The sequence below is a fragment of the Ceratotherium simum genome, chromosome 22, assembly GCF_057802395.1.
Source record: "Ceratotherium simum simum isolate JZ-2026a chromosome 22, ASM5780239v1, whole genome shotgun sequence".
In the NCBI taxonomy this organism is placed as follows: domain Eukaryota; kingdom Metazoa; phylum Chordata; class Mammalia; order Perissodactyla; family Rhinocerotidae; genus Ceratotherium; species Ceratotherium simum.
Window position 1 is genome coordinate 24,532,019 of NC_141921.1, and position 20,232 is coordinate 24,552,250.

The window sequence follows — 20,232 nt, forward strand, 5'->3', positions numbered from 1 at the left end:
AGTGCTATGCTTATATCCACCAGACAAATGTCCACCAAAATGTCATCAGGGTTTTCTCCAAGTTAAGGGCCTGTGACAGAGTCAGACGCCTGCTTTTGTAAAATCAGCCCCAAACTTCTTCATGACTATAATGGTGACCACCACTGGGATCTCATCCTGGTATTTAAGCCTTGCTGGAGCACCAGTTCTGGAACTGCTGGAGAAACTGACACCCCTAAGGCCCACCTAAACTCCAGTTCCCAACCTCTGCTGGTGCCTGAATTGGGCACCTGACCTGAACTCCAAGCCTTCTGACCCTCCTGGTGAGGAGGCTGGCAGGACAGGTGTTCTGAGTACAGTCCTTCAGCCTGGATAACCACTTGGAACCAGGATGCTCCTACCTCTGTGACCCCAGCTTCTGTACGCCTGGAGACTTCTACCCGCCCCCTGCCCAAGCCAACCCCTATGGATCCGGAAGACACACACATCCCTTGGACACTGCTGCCACTTCTCTCAAGGCCAGCCCCTCCCCAGGGTCAGTGTCTGAACCCCAGTCTCAACTCTGCCACTCCACTCACTTCCGCAAAGGCTGCTCTGACGCCACACACGAGACCAGAGACAGCAACACAGTTGAATGGCATTTTATTTCTAATTGGACCCAGCCGCTTTGTCCGACTCAGTTTGTCCGACCCCTCTGCACTGGTTCTTAACCGACCCTTGGAGGCTCTTCCGGGCATCACGTTGTTTATGGTAGACTTCCAATTCCTCTTGGTACTTAGCTCTCAGGAGAGCTGCTCTTTGTTCATACGGCTGCTTTTCGACGTCTGCGGTTGCAGACCACATCTCCCCCGAGGCCTTTGCCACCTGCACCACTGACCAGTTCGGATTCTCCCTCTTCAGCTGGGCATAGTGGTCTTGGCAGAAGAGTAGGAAGGACGATGGAGGCCGTCTGGGTGCATGGGGGTCCCGCTTTCTCCGTTTCTTTTTCTTGCCAGTGTAATTCATCATCTCTTCCTGGTATCGGGCTTTGTCGAGCTTGGCCAGGGCTTCATATTTGGCCTTTTCATGCTTGGAGATGGACCTCCATTTTTCCGAACACTTTCTAGAGAACTCTTTAAAGCCAAGGTAGGTATTTGGCTGCTGCTCCTTGAACTTGTTTCTGTAACTCAGCAAAAAGTGGATGTAAGAAGAGACATTCACCTTGGGCCTTAGCTGGATTTCTTTTCCCATGTTCATAAGATCATTTTTCTCTTTTTTAGATTCAGTACCTTGGACAGCAGAGACTTTGTCCCTACACTCTAGGAGCAATCTAGAAGGTGCTCTGCTTGCGGTGAATTTTTCTCTCTGCAAGAGCTGCAGTCAACGGTTAGCCTTTTAAGTGCTGGTGGCATTGTTGAGTCAAGGAGGGGACTGTGACATCACTCACAAGCTGGCCACTCCTGGCCAGTGCCTGTGGTATTTGCATACAAGTACTCTTATTGGCTGGTGACTTGAGGGTCAACTTTTGCTTTTCATGGAAGATGATGGTTGATCCAGAGAAGGCTCTGGAGCATCTCCTTCCCCTAGAATATTCCTCCTTGGCTTCCTGGAGGCAGTAGGCTCTGCTCAGCTTTGGGTGCTTTGAATCCCTTAGATGTAGTAATGAACCACGGGGTCTGCTCTCCTTGCCATAAGATTGTCAAGATGCCGCATCATCCTTTCCAAAAACAGGCTGGAAATAATGAACATGAGGAGGTGGATGGCTCCAGAGCTGTCATGATAAAATGTGAAGTCTTTCTGTTTGCCTTCAACAATGGCAGCTCACACCGTACAAAGAGTTTAGTAGTAATTCTAAAAATAATCAGGTATGACAGCTGTGACTTGGTTCCTGTCAGGACAATGTTGTCTAATTTAAAACCCGAGCACTTGGGCTATAAGTCTGAACTCCACTTCTCTGAAGAAATTTGGAGGGGGGGAGAAGGGAGCAGGACACTTGAGTCCATGAAAATGAGAGAGAATCCTTGCCATAGCAGGAGGTCTCCCCGCTCTCATCACAGGGGTCCTGGTTTCTTGGGGTTAGAGCACAAAGCTCTAACAGTTACACTCAAACTAGTTGGCTTCTGGCTTTTTGTAAAAGCAGTTGCAAATATTCCACCAGTCTTCCAACTGGAGGGAAAAGGAAAGACAATAAAAGCATCATTTATTGAACCCTGGACACTGTGAGGTACTTGCTTGTACAGTAATGGAGTTACTACAACTCAGTGGTTGATCGTAGCACCAAATTTACAAGACTAGAAACTCGAGCCTCATTAACATAAAAAATAACCTGTTTAAGGTAAAACAGCCACTAACAGGTGGGAGTCTGGATTTGGACCCATCTGCCTGACTCAAGGCTGTGCTTCATCCCGCCTGCACAGAACTGCTGCCTCGGGGGCCGAGGGGCCGAGTGGCTGGGTGTGTGGCCTCAGCAGCTGAGTCTGACAAGGAAACTTGCCTAAGACTAGACCACATTTTGAATTTTGCCAAGTCCATTCCCAGGGCTCCAAGACTGACTTCAACTTCCATCTTCTGTAGACAAAAGATGGAAATTGATTAGAGCCCCAGCTCTGCCGTGAAGTGGCTGGGCTACCTAAGCTGGCCCCTTCCGTCCTCATCTGTAAAATCAGTGTTGTAGACTGGCCAGGAAGGACCCTCCAGGTGACAGGCTGTAGTTTTGGGGCTGGATTTGGGGGCCTGTGAGATAGCAGATCACAGCCGAGGAAGTCTGGGCTAGTGGTGGGGGCGGAGGGGTCTGGCCAGCGGAAACAGATTACTCTGGGGACATTTCTCAGCCCAGGTAGCTTTTCTTCACTCTGGCTCATTCGCCCAGGGGGCCAGAGGTTGGCTCACATGTTTGTTGGACCTGAGCTGGGCTGCAGGGATTACTGGGACACAGCTCCTTCCCGAGATAGAAGGACAGATTGTGAGGAAGAACTTGGCTAACATTTATACATATTAATCACATCCGGCTCAGACTCACAAAAAACTCCAGCAGCCTATCTGTCCCTCTGCTCATGACCTCCTACCCCTCTCACAATGATAAGCTCCAGGAAGATTAACCCCGTGATAACCACCTAGACCCTAGCAGATCTAGGAAGAGAAGGCAAAAGCTATGACAACCCTTTGGTGTTCAGGCCACACTCCCAACTGGGAGGGACAAAGCAGGGGAATTCTTTGTCTAGCGGAGCTACAGGAGGGTGAGTACACCTGGCTTTCTACATCCATGCTGTGGGTGCTGGAATCAGGTTTGCCCCTCCGGATCCCCTCTCGAACTTTCTCCACCTTGCTGTCTGCCCTGGGAAGCTGACCCATATGGACCACATCAATGGATCCCACGCCCTCAGGCTTCCATTTCAGTTTGGCCGATGGGGACCCCAAGAGGAGATCAGGGAGGGAGGAAGGTGAGGTCAAGGCACTTATTCTCCTAGCTCCCTCCCCAGGGGTCACCTGCAGCTGGCTCTCCATCCATGGGCTGAAAGTCTCGGCTTCTCTTAAGGTGTCCTCTCTGAATGACTCTCCTTCCAGGTTAGGAATTGCTCCCTCTCCTTGCCCCCCTCCCCCCGCCCCGCCGAGGGTGGTGGGACCTCTGCTTTTCCTAGTCTCCAAGGACTCTGCTATCCCTTGTGGCTTTCTCACACCTTGCCCTTCCCTCTGTAAATAGCCTCTTTATTAAACACTCCTCAAATTATTCTAATTTGAGCAGCCATCTGTTTCCTGCTGGGACCCTGAGCAGTGTAGCATGTTTCTAGCCTTCCGCTATAAACAGCCGTGGAGGTGGATAAATAAAGCACATGTGGGCATCAATCCAAGGTAGAAGGGTATTGAGCTTCTGGAGGCCCAAGTGCCCGGCAGTCACACAGCTAGAGTGGTCTGCAGGGGCAAGCGTGCCTGCCAGGGCCGTGGCAGGACAGGGCCACACGGCCTAGGTGGAGGCAGCTAATATCCTTTGTATTCTGAGATGCTCTCTAGCCAGGGGTGCTGGTCTGGAGGGGCAGACAGTAAATATTTTAGGCCTTGTGTACTGCACGGTTTCTGTTACAAATACCCAACTCTGCCATTGTAGCTCAAAAGTAGCCATAGAAAATATGTAAATGAATGATTGTGGCTGTGCCCCAATAAAATTTTATAAAAATAAACAGTGGGCTGGAAGTCATAAATCTGCCAACCCCGGTGTAGAGATCTGAGTGCAGTATTTTCAAACTTTTTGATTGCAGTCTACAATAAGAAGTACGTTTTACATCATGACCCATTTATGTATGTGTATACTTCGTAATATTTATATAATGCTTAATGTGCGCCAGCCCCTGTTCTGAGCACTTAACCTATATCAATTCATTTAATCTTCGTAACAACCCTGTGTGTGTGTGTAGAGGGGTTGTGCTATTTTTATCCCCAGTGTAAAGATAAAGGTCTCTAAGCACAGAGAGTTTACAGAAACAAAAGTTTTACGAAACTATACTTACTACGTATATGACGTACTCTTTTATTTTCTATTCTCTTCTGTTATAGTCTCCTCTACTTTATCTTGTTATTCAAAATGCAACCAGTGGACTGATCTCATGACCCACGATGGGTCACAATCCATGGACTGATGTGAAAAACTCTGTCTGGGCCACCTGGGAGGAAACTCCCACCTCGGGGATTACGAGATCTTCTTTACTTGGCAGGGATAACGTGAAGAGGAAAGAACATGGCCTTTGGAGCCAGACAGACATGAGTTCAAATTCTAGCTTCGCCACCTACTAACTGGATAGCTTTGGCAAGTCCAGCTTGTTGCAATCTTATCTGTAAAAAGCAGTGAGGTGATAATAAAGTGGTGCAGAGTGACTAACTGAAATGATGGGAGTAACGCACCTGACCCTCCCCCTCCCCTACAGCGTGGGCTGGACTTAGGAACTCACTTCTAGTGAAGAGAGTGTGGAAAAGAACAATCTGTACATTTACAGGGGAGAAAGCCGGCAGATAGCACCTTCACCAAGGGATCAAGGTGAACACCATCAGTAATGGGCCATGTTGATATCGAATCCCCCTCTTTCTTTATAGGATGTGATAATAAGAGCATCTCACCCTGTGCTGTTCTTCCTCCAAATTCATAACCTTGATATAATCGTGAGAAAATATTAGACAAACCCAAATTAAGGGACATTCTGTAAAATCCTTGACCAGTACTCTTCAAAAATGTCAAGGTCTTGAGAAAACAGGAAAGCCTAGAAACTGACCCAGATTGGAGGAGCCTAAGTAGACATGACAACTCACTGCAGTGGGAGATGCAGGATGAGATCTTGGAACAAAAACAAGGGCATTAGTGGAAAAGCTGGGGAAATCTGAATATAATCTTCCATTGAGCTACTAGTACTGTAGCAATGTTGATTTCTTAGTTTTGATACATGTCCGCTGGTTATGTAAGATGCTAATATTAGGGAAAGCTGGGAGAGGGGTATACGGGGAATTTCTGTGCTGTCTTTGCCACTCTGTTCTCATTTCAAAATAAAAAGTTTAAAAAAAAATCTCCCCCTCTGACAGTAATGGGCTCCCAGGGTTGAGATGCTCTGCTCTTGATCTCTCTCCTCCAGGAATCACAGGGCAGATTTTAGCCTCCGCTGCAGCAGCCTAGGCTCTTGACATATCTTCTATCAGTGTTCCTCAAATTTGGAGGCATGCTGAAACCACCTGAGGAGCTTCTAAAAATCTCGGTGCTCAAGCCACAGCAACAACAACAAGAACAAAAGTGCCTGGCAGGGGCGTGTGATAAATTCTTTGATGCTTCCTCCACCCCCTCCTGCCCCTCCTCCTGTGCAGTGGGAATCAGTGGCTGACTTGCCCTCTGAGCAAGGTATCTGTGGTAGGTAGAATAATGGCTCCACCAAGACATCCACATCCTAAGCCCCGAAGCCCGTGAATATGTTACCTCACGTGGCAAAAGGAACTTTGCAGATGTGATTATGTTAAGGATTTTGCGACAGGGAGATTATCCTGGATTATCCCGGTGGGCCTGATGTAATCGCCTGGGTCCTTGTAAGAGCGAGGCAGGAGTGTCAGAGTTAGAGACAGAGATGTGGTGACAGATGCAGAGGGTCAGAGTCAGAGAGATATTTGAGATGCTACGCTGCTGGCTTTGAAGATGGAGAAAGAGGCCACAAGCCAAGAAATGAGGCAGCCGCTAGAAGCTGAGAAAGGCAAGCAAATGGATTCTGCCCCAGAGCCTCCAGAGGGAGCGCAGCCCTGCAGGCACCTTGACCTTGGCCCAGTGAGACTGGACTTCTGACCTCATAAGATGATAAATCTGTGTTGTTTTAAGCCACTAAATCTGTAGTAATTTGTTGAAGCAGCAGTAGGAAATGAATACACTATCTTTCTCATACAACTGGTGGTCTCTGACTTTTCCTGTGCTATTCCTAACCACTGCTGGTGTTAATAAAGATGAAAAAGTTATGCTGCCACTTATTAGATTAGTTGAGGGGGCAGGGAGCATGATCTGCTCAATTTTACACACTCTTATTCTCTCACTCGCTGACTCATTAAGTCACTAATTCACTTGTTTGCTTACCAGTTAATTCACTCTCATGTTCTTTCAGTTCAGTCACTCACTCATTCTCACACACACACACACACACACACACACACACACACCTCAATAAATAGCTGTGAGTTGCTGGAGCATTGTGGCTGCTTCTTTGATGGCCATCGATAAGCAATGTTTGAGGGATGGATATGTCTTAGGAAGGAAGGTGGTGGTAGAGAGAGGCATCTGAAATTTCCTGGAAGCCAGACTGGTGGGGAAGGCAGGGTCATAAGCAGCCAGACCTAGGCTCTTTGGCACTGACCTCATACCAAGAACTCCTTCCCAATCAGATGTGAACAGGATGTTTTAATAAAAATGATGACAGGGGGCCGGCCCCGTGGCTTAGCGGTTAAGTGCACACGCTCTGCTACTGGGGGCCCAGGTTCAGATCCCGGGCGCGCACCGACGCACTGCTTCTCTGGCCATGCTGAGGCCGCGTCCCACACACAGCAACTAGAAGGATGTGCAACTATGACATACAACTATCTACTGGGACTTTGGGGAAAAATGGGAGGAGGATTGGCAATAGATGTTAGCTCAGGGCCTGTCTTCCTCAGCAAAACAAAAGGAGGATTAGCAGGTATGTTAGCTCAGGGCTGATCTTCCTCAAAAAAAAACAAAATGATGACAATGCTTTAGGTATATCATCTCCAGAAGCTTAGAGAGGGAGATTAATTTGTCCAGGGCCACACAGCAATGAGTGGCAGAGCCAGGCCTCAAACTCAGGTTAGTTTGACTCCTAAGGCCATGTGTTTAGCCTCCACTGGTAGTCTAGGAACTCCCTTGGCTGGGGCCAAGGAGAGGAGGAAGCGGGGAAGGAACAAGGCCAAGTCTTGCAGGAGGAGGGCAGGTGGAAGGACAGTAATGTGTCTAAATCTCAACACTTATGCAATTCAGGGGAGACTTTTCTCATCTGGATTGATCTTCATTCCAGGCGGATCTAGTTAATCTATCCCCAGTTCATAGGATGCCTGCATCCAGCAGGTAGACTGATCTGGTCGGCCCCCAGAACCACACCAGCATCTGCGGGTCCACATGGAAACTGGGTCCACTCCCAAGGGCAGAGGCAGGCTGAAGCTGAGTGAGGAGTCAGCACCCAGCCCAGTGGATTAGTGGACAAGTGGGCAGAAAATGGGACAGATGACCAGGCACAAGAGTGGGATCAGCATAGTGGGGGCCAGGCATGCCTGCTTACCTCTGGCAGGATGCGGCAAAGGGGGAGAGGACGGGATCTAGAACAAGACCAACTTTGGGGAGATAACCCTCAGTGTGCTGTGGATACCCCTCACAGGCCTTGACAAAGCCACTCCCTTCCACCACAGAGTAGGAAGAGTGGAACCATTGCCTCTTTCAGCCACAGTGGACATCTTTTGTTTTATCTGCCCAGCACCCCTTCCTTCTTTTGAGCACATTCCTTCTTCTGGAGAACTGTCCCCCAAACCAGTCATGGGGTTCCACTAGGGGCCCATGCCCTTGGTCCCAGGAGTGGGCATATACCCCAGCTGGACTACTCAGAGGCCTCCCCTGAGGAGTGGGCACATACCCCAGCTGGACTAATCAAAAGCCTTCCTTTTTCTAATTGGAAACAAGGGAAGAAATCTTCATCTTCTCTCTGGAGATGAAGGTGAGTGGGTGGACCAGGGAGCTACTGAGGGTGGCCGTGGTTCCAGCCCCAAGCAGCCGCCATTTGCAATAGAGAGAATGAAGCCAGCAGAGCACAGATGGGATGCAGGGAGAGGGGCCTTGTGGCATTTGAGTCCCTGGGTCTAGTCATCCCTGGGGCCAGCCACAGCCCTGCTTTTCCTATGGTTTGACCAATAATTTCTTCTCTATTTCAGGCTGATTTGATCTAGATTTATGCCACTTGAAACCAAAAGTATAAGACATTAACCCAGATGTGATGGAAGTGAGCAATATAAGAAGACAGGAACTCTGCTCTCCCCACGTTTTCCATTCTCTCCTTCCTATCTCCTTCCTCTCCCCTCTACTTGGTTTTGCTCCACTGTACTACTGGCCAGACCTCTGGTTTGTTATTCAGATGGTATATGTACAACACGGGCACATCGTCACCCCTCAGTCATGATAGCCAGTGCTTTCTGAGCACTTGCTATGCATCTAGCACTGTACTGAGAGCTTTTATACCCATTATCTCACTTAAACCTCCTAACAGCTCCGTGGGGTGGGCGCTGTTGTTATCCTTATTAAATAGATGGGGAAACTGAGGCCCAAAGCAGGTCCGTTCCTTGCCCAAAGTTAGACAGCTAGTAAGTTTAGAGCTGATATTTGAACCCAGGCAGGTGCCTTGAAGGGCCCATGTGCTTACTCTCTACCCCAGACTCCTTTCTAGTACTCAGCAAATGTTGCCCACGAGTCTGCCTTGCTGCACGGGGACATGACATGACCAAGAATTGTGGCTGCTGTGTCTTGAAGCCTCAGCAGGAGTGGATGAGCATCACTCATCTCCTTTAATCATCACAATCGCACTATGAGATACACACTGGGGAAAGAGAGGCTCAGAGAGGTGAAGTAACCTTGCCAAGGTCACATAGCTGATGGATGTGGAGGCAGGATCAGAATCCAGCTCTGTCTGACTCTATGACACCTTGCTCACTGACTTAGCATCCCCGAGATGTTTTAGCCCATCCGTTCTCCAGCCGACCGGAAGGCTTACTCCCTCAGCCAGGGCTTCAGAGCTGCTGAAGTCTCAGTCAGGGCTGGCTAGCTGCCTCCTGGAGGGAGAGAGGGAGCATCAGTGATGCTCAAACCCAGAACAGCAGTCGAGTGGCAGGCAAAGGCTGGCATGGGAGGCTGCTCGATAAGCCATCTGTAAACATTTCCTCTGGATGAGAAGTATTACCCAAATGTAATCCCCAGAGGCCTCTGCGAGGCATACGTTGCCACGTTCCCTGGAAGGGGGGCAGGTCCCTTCTCCAAGTCATGTCCGCCGGTGACAGGCAGAAGATGGGCAAGGCTGAGTAAGCAGGAGCTGGTGGAGGCCAGGCTGGGGCCACCCGAGGGAGAGAGGGAAGGTGGCTACCAAGTGTACTGGTTATGCAGGTGCCCTGCCCTTTCACCCCTGCACTGTTCTGTCACCCAAGTGGAGGCAGGCATCCTTACTTCTCCAGCGAAACCTAGGCCAGGGTGCTCTGGGATCTGCTTAATCCCTGGGTGCTCTGGAGGGTAGGGTTCAAGACACTGATAAGACTCCATCCCCTCTCTTCGCAGACCTAAGCAAGTGAGGAGAATAGTTCACATTTGTGAGGCACCTACTATGTGTTGGCACAGTCATGGACATGTTATATGCAAGAGCACAGCTGTTCACAGGAGTCCCATTGCACAGATGAGCAAACGGAGGCTAAGAGAAGTTATGGCACATGCCCACATTTACATAACTAGTAAACAGTGGAGCCCAGATTCAAATACAGGACTGTCTGATTCCAGATGCCCAGCCCTTAACCCTTTACCTTCTTAAACCTATTGCCTCTGTGCAGGGGAACAAGGCAGGTGGTGAACCATTCAGGTGGCATCTCCACCCAGGCAGAGACCTGAGCCAGGAAGGGGAGAGGGTCCAGGTAGAGTGAGTGTGCCATGGTCACTAGGCTCCTATGGCTGCACCCTGTTCTTGGGCCAAGCCTGATGGGGTAGGGTTTAACATCTCAGGGATGGGGATCTCAGGTCTCCAGGCTAGATCTCAGGTCTAGTCTGTAGTAAGACAGACTAAGGCTTGGGGCAGGGAGCAGCCAGCTGAGGGCCCAGCAGCTGGTCAGGGCCGAGGCGGCTCTTAGATTCTGTCCCAGTCAGACTGGAGCAGGACCTGGAGGAGGACGAACGTGCAAGGCATAGGACATCATATAAGAGTGATGGAGTGTGGGGGCATCAATAGAAGTGGAAGAAATGATGCTGGGACACCCGTTTCCCAAATCTCCTCCAGGAGAGCCAGGCCTGTGGGGCCTTCTCTTCATCATGACTGCACAAACCCATCAGCTGATTGGTCCAGCCTGGGTCACAAGGCCACACCCATCCAATCAGCTGTGGCCTAAGGGTCATATGGCTGCCCCTCTCAGGAGCTGTTGGTTGAGGGAGGGAGACTGATCTTCAAAGGCTTCTAGCACTCAGGAAAGAGTGGAGCTGCATGATTTGGACCTGGAGACAGAAAAGGAGAGTTGGGCATCCCCCGAAAGGTTGTTGGGGGTCCACCACAAGCCCCCTCAGCCAGATCTTGGCACCCGGCACCTGTTCCCATCTCCAGACCCAACCCCATTCTGTTCACTTCAGCATCGTGGGCACAGCCTCTCCACAGAGGCAGAAAACGCCTCACCCAGCAGCCCTGCCAGGTGAGCAGCTGGGCTGGGAATGGAAGGAACTGACACCCCAAGTCACTCCCCAGACCTTCTCAATGTGCCCCCCTCACTACGCAAGCCCCAGGACATCAGTGATGACATCCTCATCTCAACAGCAAACACAGCCAGGAGCCCTGTCCCTCACACTCCCAGGCTCAGACACATGCCCTCCAGGGAGCAGTGCATCTGGAGGAAAAGCATCTACCTGATGTGGTTCATGTGGCTTCCCTGGACCTAGCAATTAGCTGAGCAGGGAAGAGCCGTGACAATTTGCTGAGTTTATTGAGTTGCTTCTGGGGAAGAAGGAACAGTTGCCCACATTGACTTCCAGACTCCACTGTTCCTGCCTTGAGGATACGTCAGCATGAGAAGAGTCCCCCGAAAAGATACCAGCAAACTGCCATGCGAATGGGGAGCACAGCAAGGGTTATGGGACCAAGGTTTGGGGCAGCATGTCTTCATGGGAAACCAAGAAGAAACCCAGCTTGGCCTCCGAGGCCCTCTCTACTGTCTCCAGGCTCACTTGCTCACCTGTCTTTTTCTCTGCTTTTCCCCACATATGCCCTCTGCTTCCACCAGCAGGATCTCATTTGTTCATTAATTCATTCATTCAAGCGTTCTTTCTTCCAGTGAGCAATATTTACTGAGCTTTTTCCATGTGTCAGACACTCTGGAAGGTACAGAGGAAAGAACTAGACAAGCAAGAAACAGCTTCTGTCTTCAGGGAGCTCACAATACTGTAGGGGAGGCAGACCCCTGAACAATGCCTGGTGAGACAAGGACTATGGTGGAGAAAGTGCACCGAGTCCCGAGGTACAGGGAGAAGCCAAGTGGCTTCCTGGAGCCAGTGACTGTAAGATGACGCCTGAGGGATGAGCAGGAAGTAGCTAGAAGAGTGGGGCTGGATCAAAGTGGACGGGGAGAACTTGGCAGGGAGGTGAGTTCTTGGTCTTTGGAAGCATTCGGAACAGATCTTGACTGACCGTTTGTCAAGATTGCTGTGGTTGGGTTCATACACAGCTGAGCATTAGACCTAGAAGGCCTCTGAAGTCCTTCTCAAATAGGATTTTAAGATTAGCTGGTTCCCAGTCTCCTGATAGCAAAAGGGAAGTAATTAGAAAAGATGCCTCACTATTGAAAGCTAGAGACTCCCATTTGTTTGTTCATTCCTTCATTCACAAAGGGTGTATGAAAAAGTGCTCTTAACCGGCTCCAGCAAAGCAGCCTCCTGGCATAGCCGGCACCCCCATGGCCGTGACGGGTCTTGCTAACCAGTGCCCAGTGGCACTCTCAGCACCAGCTGCCTGCAGGCTGTCTCCCACCCCCACCCCCACCGCCTCTCCACTTCTGGCACCTACCAGCCGAGTCTCGCGCTTTCTGAGAATCACGTGAGTTTGTTGCCAACTCTCTCGGTGCCCATCATACTTGTTATTGTAATTATGTGTTTTAAATTAAACAGCACATAAACTGATGAAATATGAGTGTGAATGGAAATATAGTTGCATCTATGGAAACTAAATTGAATGCTTTGGAATGACTCCATGAAGGAGAATCTCTAAAAAGAATTGCTTCCTAAACACGAGGTGTGCGCCAGTGAGTCAGTTCAGTCGGGGTGGGACCGGGTCTCCTACTCACTGCTGCCTCCCCCGTGCCTCGCACAGTGCCTGGCACACCGTCGGTGCTCAATAAGCATTTGTTGACTGGATGAGCTGTAGCAAAATTGGAAATGGTGAACGATGCATTATGGGTGTAGTTTATACAAGAGGGACAATGCAGAATGATTCCAGGGTTAAAGGAAAGACCTTGACCCTGCATTAAATGGATTGGCAAATAAATGTACATTGAAGTATTTTTACATTATAATGAAATGTTTAAGCTACGTGTATATTCTTTATCATTCCCTACTTAGAAATTATTTTTTGCCAATCAAATATATCATCAGCAAGGCTTCCACAGTAGATGTCAGGAAACTCTTTCTGTAAAGGGTGAGATCAATATTTTTGGCTCTGCGGGTTATAGTTTCTGTCACAACTACTGAACTCTGCCATTGTGGCATGAAAAGCAGATAATATGTAAACGAGTCAGCACAGTTGTGATCTAATAAAACTTTATTTACAAAAACAGACAGCAAGCTGTAGTTTGCCTACCCCTGTTCTGTGGAATTGATCTGTTCTGTGGGTCAGGCTCTGTGCTGTGTTGCTGGATGTACCGAGACAGAGAAAATCCTGTCCCTGCTCCTATGGAGCTCGCCTTCTAGTCGAGGAGATGGTCAAGTCAAAAGATGATTGTGAGGGCCGGCCCTGTGGCGTGGCGGTTAAGTGCGCGCACTCCGCTGCTGGCGGCCCGGGTTTGGGTCCCGGGCGTGCACTGACACACAGCTTGTCAGGCCGTGCTGTGGCAACGTCCCATATAAAGTGGAGGAAAATCAGCATGGATCTTAGCTCAGGGCCAGTCTTCCTCAGCAAAAAGAGGAGGATTGGCATGCATGTTAGCTCAGGGCCGATATTCCTCACCAAAAAACAACAACAAAAAAAAGATGATTGTGATATGGTGAGCCCAGTACAATGGCAGGGGCGTGTCCATGTGCAAAGGGGACACAGTGGAGGGAACTGCTTCCCCCATGAGGGCAGGGAGAGAGAGAGGTGGAGGAAAGGAGACATTTGGTTACGTTTATGGGGTCAGTCATATTTTCCCAGGTAGTCAGGTGGGGCAACGGGAAAGGGCATCCAGGTAGAGGGAACAGCATATGCAAAGGCATGGAGACATGAAAGTAGCTGGAGCTCACAGTGGGTGTCATTGGAGAGGGTGGCATTACAAAGTTTAGACTTTATCCTGGAGCCAGTGGACCTTTGCTGCTGGGTTTCCAGCAAGGCAGGGCCTGGATCAAACCTCCCCTCAGAGTACAGAAGGTGGATTGGAGGTGGAGGACAGATCAGAAGGCTGTCTCTACAGTCCAGGTGAGGAATGATGAGGTTGTGAGGTGGAGACTTGGCCACAGTTGGCCATGGGAGTGAAGGAATGGGAGGAGTTAAGGTTGACGCCTGGGTTGGGTGGCTGGCAGGATGGTGTGGATTATGGGGAGAGAGAACACCAATGAGCAGGCATGATTAGGGGGAAGCTTTGGTTTGTTCAGAGCATAGTAAACACCCCAAAAACATGTAGGTAGGTAGCCGGGAGTCGAATCTTTATAGCATGGCCCCAGCCAAGAGCTGCCTGAACAACCAGGGTGGGCAGGCGCTGCTGGGAACCAGAGCCTTGGGAGGCCAAGGGGCCTCTTTCTAGATAAGTTTGGAGACTGGGGGAATCTGGCACCCATATCCAAAAGAGACCTGCAGTCATCCCATTCACTCAGTTCTTGGAAAATATATAACATCATGGATTTGTCCTGGGAAAGGAGTTTATCTTGACATAGCAAGAGTCCTAGGCATTTGGCTAAAGGAAAACTGATATGGAAATCATTTGTGATGAGACTGGGTGTCAGGGCTGAGTCAATAGAGACTTGCTTCGGGGATAAGAGGAAGCTTGAGGGGAGCAGGAGTGGGCCTCCAACAAGGGCCTTGGTGCTCTTGCCCACCAGCACCAGGACATTTCTAGAAGGGTCTCCCTGGTGGCATCAGTGTCCCCTCCATCCAACAGGGAGGAGAGCAGATGGTGGGTGGGAAGGGAAGAGGTGCTGGGAGTGGGTGAGCACCTGCTATACTTCACATTCTCCCTGGCCAGCCTGGGGGATGGAGGGATGGTTATGCCTGGCCCTGGGATGCAGAGATTCTCCCCCCTGAATCAGATCCAGGCCGTGCACATAACTTAGTTAAGAGATAAAGCCCACAGGAGGCGCTCTGGGAACACAAAGCCAGAGGCTGTTGACCGAGGAGTGGAGGCTGCACAGAGAAGGGCCCTTGCAGCTGAGTCTTGTAGATTACAGGCTTTGCAGGGACTCCCCATGTCTAGGGAACCACAGTGGGCGTGGCACCCACTGGCAAGCACGGTGCCTTGTACCCAGCAGTGTGTGCTTGGTGAGTAAATGAATGAATGAATATTCCCCCAGGATGTCGGTTTTCAGGAATGCTGAGATTTAAACTAAGATCTGCTGATACTCATCCCCCAGTGTACAATTAGGCAGCAATTCCTTGCAGAGTCACTGTTGTAATCTTGTGGGGGGTGTCTCTCAGCACCCCAACATCCTGACTATATGAGAAGCTTCTTAAGAAGAAATGCTTTCCATGAAGTCTGCCCTGAGCTCTCCTATCACCCAGAGAAGAGCGTAGAGCTTTCTGCAGAGGAACTCGAAGCCACTTTTTCCATAATCAACTACATGCATTAAAGGGAGTGATTTTTTACTCTCCTCAAGCCAGATTCCATTAATGAAGCCCCATTTAATGGAAGTCAATTTACCAAAAAGAAAAAAAAATTGAGTGTAATTGCTTAAATACATTTTATGTTGTACTGCAATAGCAATTTCCTGGGTGAACTTAGAATTCCCCAGGCCCCCCATGGTGAAGTTAATGTGGACAGAAAGGTTTGAAGGGGAGAATCTCTCTTTGTGTTTCTCTCCTTTAATTATGATTCTAAGAGGGAGCAAAATTAAAGAGGACCCTGTGGGGAGGGGAGAGGAGAAGAAAAGGAACAGAATGGAATTCAGCCGAGGCTGTTCCACTGCCTTCCTTCGTGCTTGCATGCATGGGTCAGTATAATGCATTGGCTGAGTATGTAGAATCTGAGCGGGATGGTCTGGGTTTGAATCCCACCTCTGCCACTTAATAGCTGTGTGCCCTTGAGCAAGTTTCTTAACCTCTCTGTGCAGCCAGGTGGTGCAGTGGGAAAGGACGTAAAGAGCAGCAAGTGCAAAGGCAGAGAAGCACAAAAAAAGCAGTGTGTGTTCCAGTACATATAAGGTTTGACTGGAGTATGGTGTGTCTGAGTGTGCGTGTCTGTGTGCACAGGCGCACACACACACGTGCTCAGGGAGGGAAGGCAGGCAGGAGTCAGACCAGGAAGGCTCCACGGAGAAGGTGTTATTTGATCAAAGCCTTAGAGGAAGTGAGGGGGCGAGCCAGTTGGAGGTCTGGGAGAAGAGCCAGCTAGCAGGCAGAAGAAATGTCAAGTGCAAAGGCCCTGAGGCAGTAGCAGTTCTGGCCAGTTTTGAACAGCAGGGAAATCCATGTGGCTGGAGCCTAAAGATTAAAGAGCTGAGGAGAGAAGGAGACAGGAGAGGTGAAGACGCACTGGCCTTTCTAAGGCCCAGAGGCCATAGGAAGATCTTTTACTCTAAAGATTGGAACCATTGAAGATTTGTTTTTAATTAACTCTATTCAGATATAATTTACATAAAATAAAATTACCCATTTTAAAAGTACAGTTCTCCAAACTTTGACAAATGGGTACATCCCATATAACCACCATCTCATTCCTGATATAGAGCATTTCCACCTCAGAAGGTCCCCTGTCCTCCCTCCCAGGCAATCCCACCCGTACCTCTGACCCCTAGCTCTGCTTTCTCTCGCTATAGATTAGTCTTTTCCAGAGTTTCCTAGAAATGGAATCATACAGTATGTATTCTTTTATCACTCAGCCTGATGCTTTTGCGAGTCATCCCTGCTGTTGTGTGTCAGTAGTTTGTTCTTTTTATTGGAGAGTTTTGAGCGAGGCATGACACTGTCTCAGTGGCAGAGTCTGATGTGATGATTCCAACATGTAAGCCTCCAAGTTTTGACAGATGCCAAGAAAACTCTCAATGCACGTTTATGTCCAGGGAGGCAGGAACAGAACAGAGTACAGATGCCTGAGCTACACAGGGCCCTGAGAGTTTAAGCCTTGGGGATTAACAATTAACGGGATTCAAAGGTGTCCCTCGGGGCTTCCCAGGGCTGTACAATTGGGGGTTAAACAGATCCTGGGGCCGGAGAAGCCTTACTGACTTGGAGTGACAATCCTGATCTTGACTCTTATCCAGCTCTTGGGATCTCAGCACCCTCCCCTCTCCATCTTGCAATAAACAGCCTTTGGTTCTGAATTATTCAGGTAAATTCTCCCCATTTCTACTTCCCTTATGTAAACAGCCTTCCAGCTTTGTCACTGAGATAGAATTGAACTTGATCTGGGGGAAAAAACCCACTACTGTTTGTGGCTCCTTAGAAAACTTAAATGACTCAGCCTGTAATAAACTATTTTAAATGGGATCTGGTGAAATACAGTAATTGGTTTCTATAATAGCTCTTACCATAGCAATGTGGGTTGTATTCCTGGAATTTGGTGTGTGTCAGCATTTTCATTATAGTAAAAACTCACTTTTGCAGAGTGTGAAGATCCTTGGTTAGTTCTCTTGTTTAATACATATTTATGGAGACCCACTATGCTGGATATCTTCCATATGCCCCTCCAGATCCTCTCCCTTCCCTGCTCCACCCTGTTTCAAGCCTAGGAAGACTTACCTGTGAGGCTGCATCAGTGTGCTCCCTTGCCCTTCGGCTTCCAATAGGGCTATATCAACAGAAGCATCAGCTGGAGATTGGAGGAGGGGAGGGAGGAGAGTGAGTTTCAAGTATTCATTCCTTGCTGCCTCCTGGTGGGATTTGCACACACTGGCTGTAGTCTTGACTGAAGATCTTGGTCCTGGATGGTGGCCCCTTCCACGCAGCCTTCTTCTTTGGGGCTAGCCCTTTCCTCTCCAGGCCTGTAAGTGGTAACAAGCCCCCTTGTTACCAGCCCCAGGACACTGTCCCCTGCCTGGCGGTTTCCCCTTTGTAAAGAGTCCATTCATTACACTCCTGGAATTACTCTCATAGGGCGGTGCCACCTGTTTTCTGCTGGAATCCTGACACACCTGCTTTGTGCCAAGCCTCGTGTTCAGTGCTTGGTACAAAGATGAGGAATAAAAATGATGACGAACAAAACAGTAGCTGCCTTTTACCAAGAGCTCTCTATTGCCAGGGACCGGGCTAAAGTCTTCTTTGTGTATTATCTCATTGAATCCCTGCCACCCTCTGAGGGAGGGGTTGTTATTATCCCCATTTTATAGATCAAGTCACAGAGAGCTTGAGTAATTTTCATAAGATAACAGCCGATCCCTCTAGAGCCTGGGCTTCTTCACCACCAGGCTACACTGCCCTCTTTGAGGAGTTATCCTAGGGAGACACACACCAGATAAATGAATTACACTTTGAATAAAATGCTGTGACATCCAGAGGAGGGGAAGGGAAAATTATATTTATGGAGCTCTATTGTGTCAGGTACTGGGCTAGGTTCTTTGTCCAGAAGCTCTCTCATTTATTCCACGAACTCTTCAGGCTGGTATTATTATTCTCATTCTCAGAAAGGTGAAGTAACTGGTCCTAGGACACACCGGTAGTAAGCGGTGAAGCCTGGATCTGAACCCAAATCTGTGTGGCTTCAGGCCAAGGAGAGCGGGAAAGGCTTTCCTGGGGATGTGATATTCGAGGGCGTCCCAAAGTCGTCTCAGCTGACATGGGTTGGGCAGGAGAAGGGGTTACAGGTGGGTATATTCCAGACAGAAAAGGCAAAGACATGGAGAAGGAGGAAGCACAGAGATGTAAGTAGGGTGTCCGGGTGTGTGGGAGCAGACAGGAGCGAGGAGTGATGGAGCCAGCAGGTTTTGTACCTGATTTAGATGCAGGAGGAAGAAGGAAGACCGAGCATTGGGCCAGCTAGGAGCTGTGGGTAGAGGGGAGAAGGCGGAGGGATTCCTGGGGAGCAGGGGAATAAGCAGAGAGAGGGGGGCATCGAGGGCTAGCCTGATTTGGGGGAGAGGGCCAGTGCTGAGCAGAGGCCCGTCCAAGCAGGGGATGGGGTGGAAAGCTCAGAAGACCAGTCTTGTGGGGGCACTGGGGAGCCGCTGAAGGTTCTTGTGCTCTGAGTAACCCTAGGAGGAAAGCTGATTGACCTGGAAGTTGGCTCAGGACAGCAGCTGGTCAAGAGGCTGGGGCGGTGACCAGTGACAGGGGGAGATATCCTGGTGCCCCACCCAGTGAGCTGGACTGGCTGGAACCCGGAGGAGGGTGGTCTAAGAGAGGAGGGCCGAGCCCAGCAGGGGGGAGGGCTCTTGTGGAGGCTGCAGGGGCGGGGGTTGGAGGGGTAGGTACCAGAGACCCAGAGGCTAGTGAGTGACCCAAAAATGGGCTCTCACACCTGTGAAGGGCCGCACTGCCTGTAGTGGCACCCAAGCCCTTTCTCCGGACTCCCTGGCGGGCCTGAGGGGTTGCTGGGATAGCTGAACCTCTGCCCGGGAGTGGGGCCTAAACCTCTGCTGAGCAGGAGGCTGGTCCTCTACATGGCGGCTGGACTTTGCTGGGGGATCTGGGTCTCTGCTGCGGGTGGGGGGATGGACATCTGCTGGGGGAGGGTGGGCCTCTGCTGGAAGGGCTGAGATGAACCTCTGCTGGGGGTGCTGGACCCCTGCTCCAGGCCTGAAGGACCCGCCCCTCCTCTCGGCATCTCAGGGAAACCCAGCAGTGGGAGGAGCCCCTGGAGGAGCCACCTCAACGTGCTCAGGCCCCCGGCTACGGAAGGATGGCTGGGGGGGCACAGCCCTCCCTTCCTGCTCCGGGCCTGGGCTGAGGCCCTAGCACGCCTGGGAAGTGGGGAGACCCCTGGATGCCTGGGCCCCTGTCCCAACCCCGCCTGCTTCCTCTCCCCGCAGGTTCACCGGAGCCAGCCTCCCAGCGCCCGTCATCAGCAGCAAGAACTGGCTGCGGCTGCACTTCACGTCGGACGGCAACCACCGGCAGCGCGGCTTCAGCGCCCAGTACCAAGGTAGGCGGGGCCGGACCGCCATGCTTCCTCGGTGGGCAGCAGAGATGATGCCTGGGGGGCTCATCCTGTCTCCAAACTGGGTCCAGTGTGGCTTCAAGGCGTCCTTGCCTCCGTTGTCCTCTTCCTATTTGCAGACCCAGAGGTCTGCACAACTGCATCCCCCATCTGCCACTGTGGTCTGTGGCCCCAGGGAGTGACACTTCTCAAATTGTCTAGCCAGGCTGCCCCACTCCAGGCCAGGTTAATTATAGTGGTTAACACCGAGCGCCTTCTAAGAGCCAGGGACTGTGCTGGGCACTTGATAAGCATCATCTCATTTAATCCTCATCATTACCCTGCGAGGTAAATACTGTCACCATCCCCATCTTAGGGACAAGGAAGCTGGCCCAGAGAAATTAAGCCAGTTTCCCAAGGCACGCTGCCTTTTGAATCCAGAGCCCACCCTCTTACCCCCCAGAGTGGAGCCTACGCCGGTATAAAGTGGGAGAGCAGCCCACATTTCCAGTCTTTCATTTCACATAGGAGGCAAACGTATTACCAAGACAGACAAAATGACGTTAGGGAGCA

At 50.3% G+C, this 20,232-nt stretch overlaps 2 protein-coding genes across 3 annotated transcripts in view; one reads left to right on the forward strand and one right to left on the reverse strand.

Annotated features, from left to right (window-relative positions):
- Window positions 1-20,232, forward strand: part of CSMD2 (CUB and Sushi multiple domains 2) — a 604,641-nt gene that overhangs the window by 260,174 nt on the left and 324,235 nt on the right. For both annotated transcript variants that reach the window (XM_087446344.1, XM_087446345.1), the window contains exon 6: window positions 19,553-19,665. In XM_087446344.1, coding sequence (XP_087302470.1) covers window positions 19,553-19,665 — 113 coding nt within the window. The remainder of the gene's footprint in view (window positions 1-19,552; window positions 19,666-20,232) is intronic.
- On the reverse strand, window positions 628-1,215 carry HMGB4 (high mobility group box 4). The gene has a single exon (XM_004425924.3). The coding sequence runs from the start codon at window positions 1,213-1,215 to the stop codon at window positions 628-630; it is 588 nt and encodes a 195-aa protein (XP_004425981.1).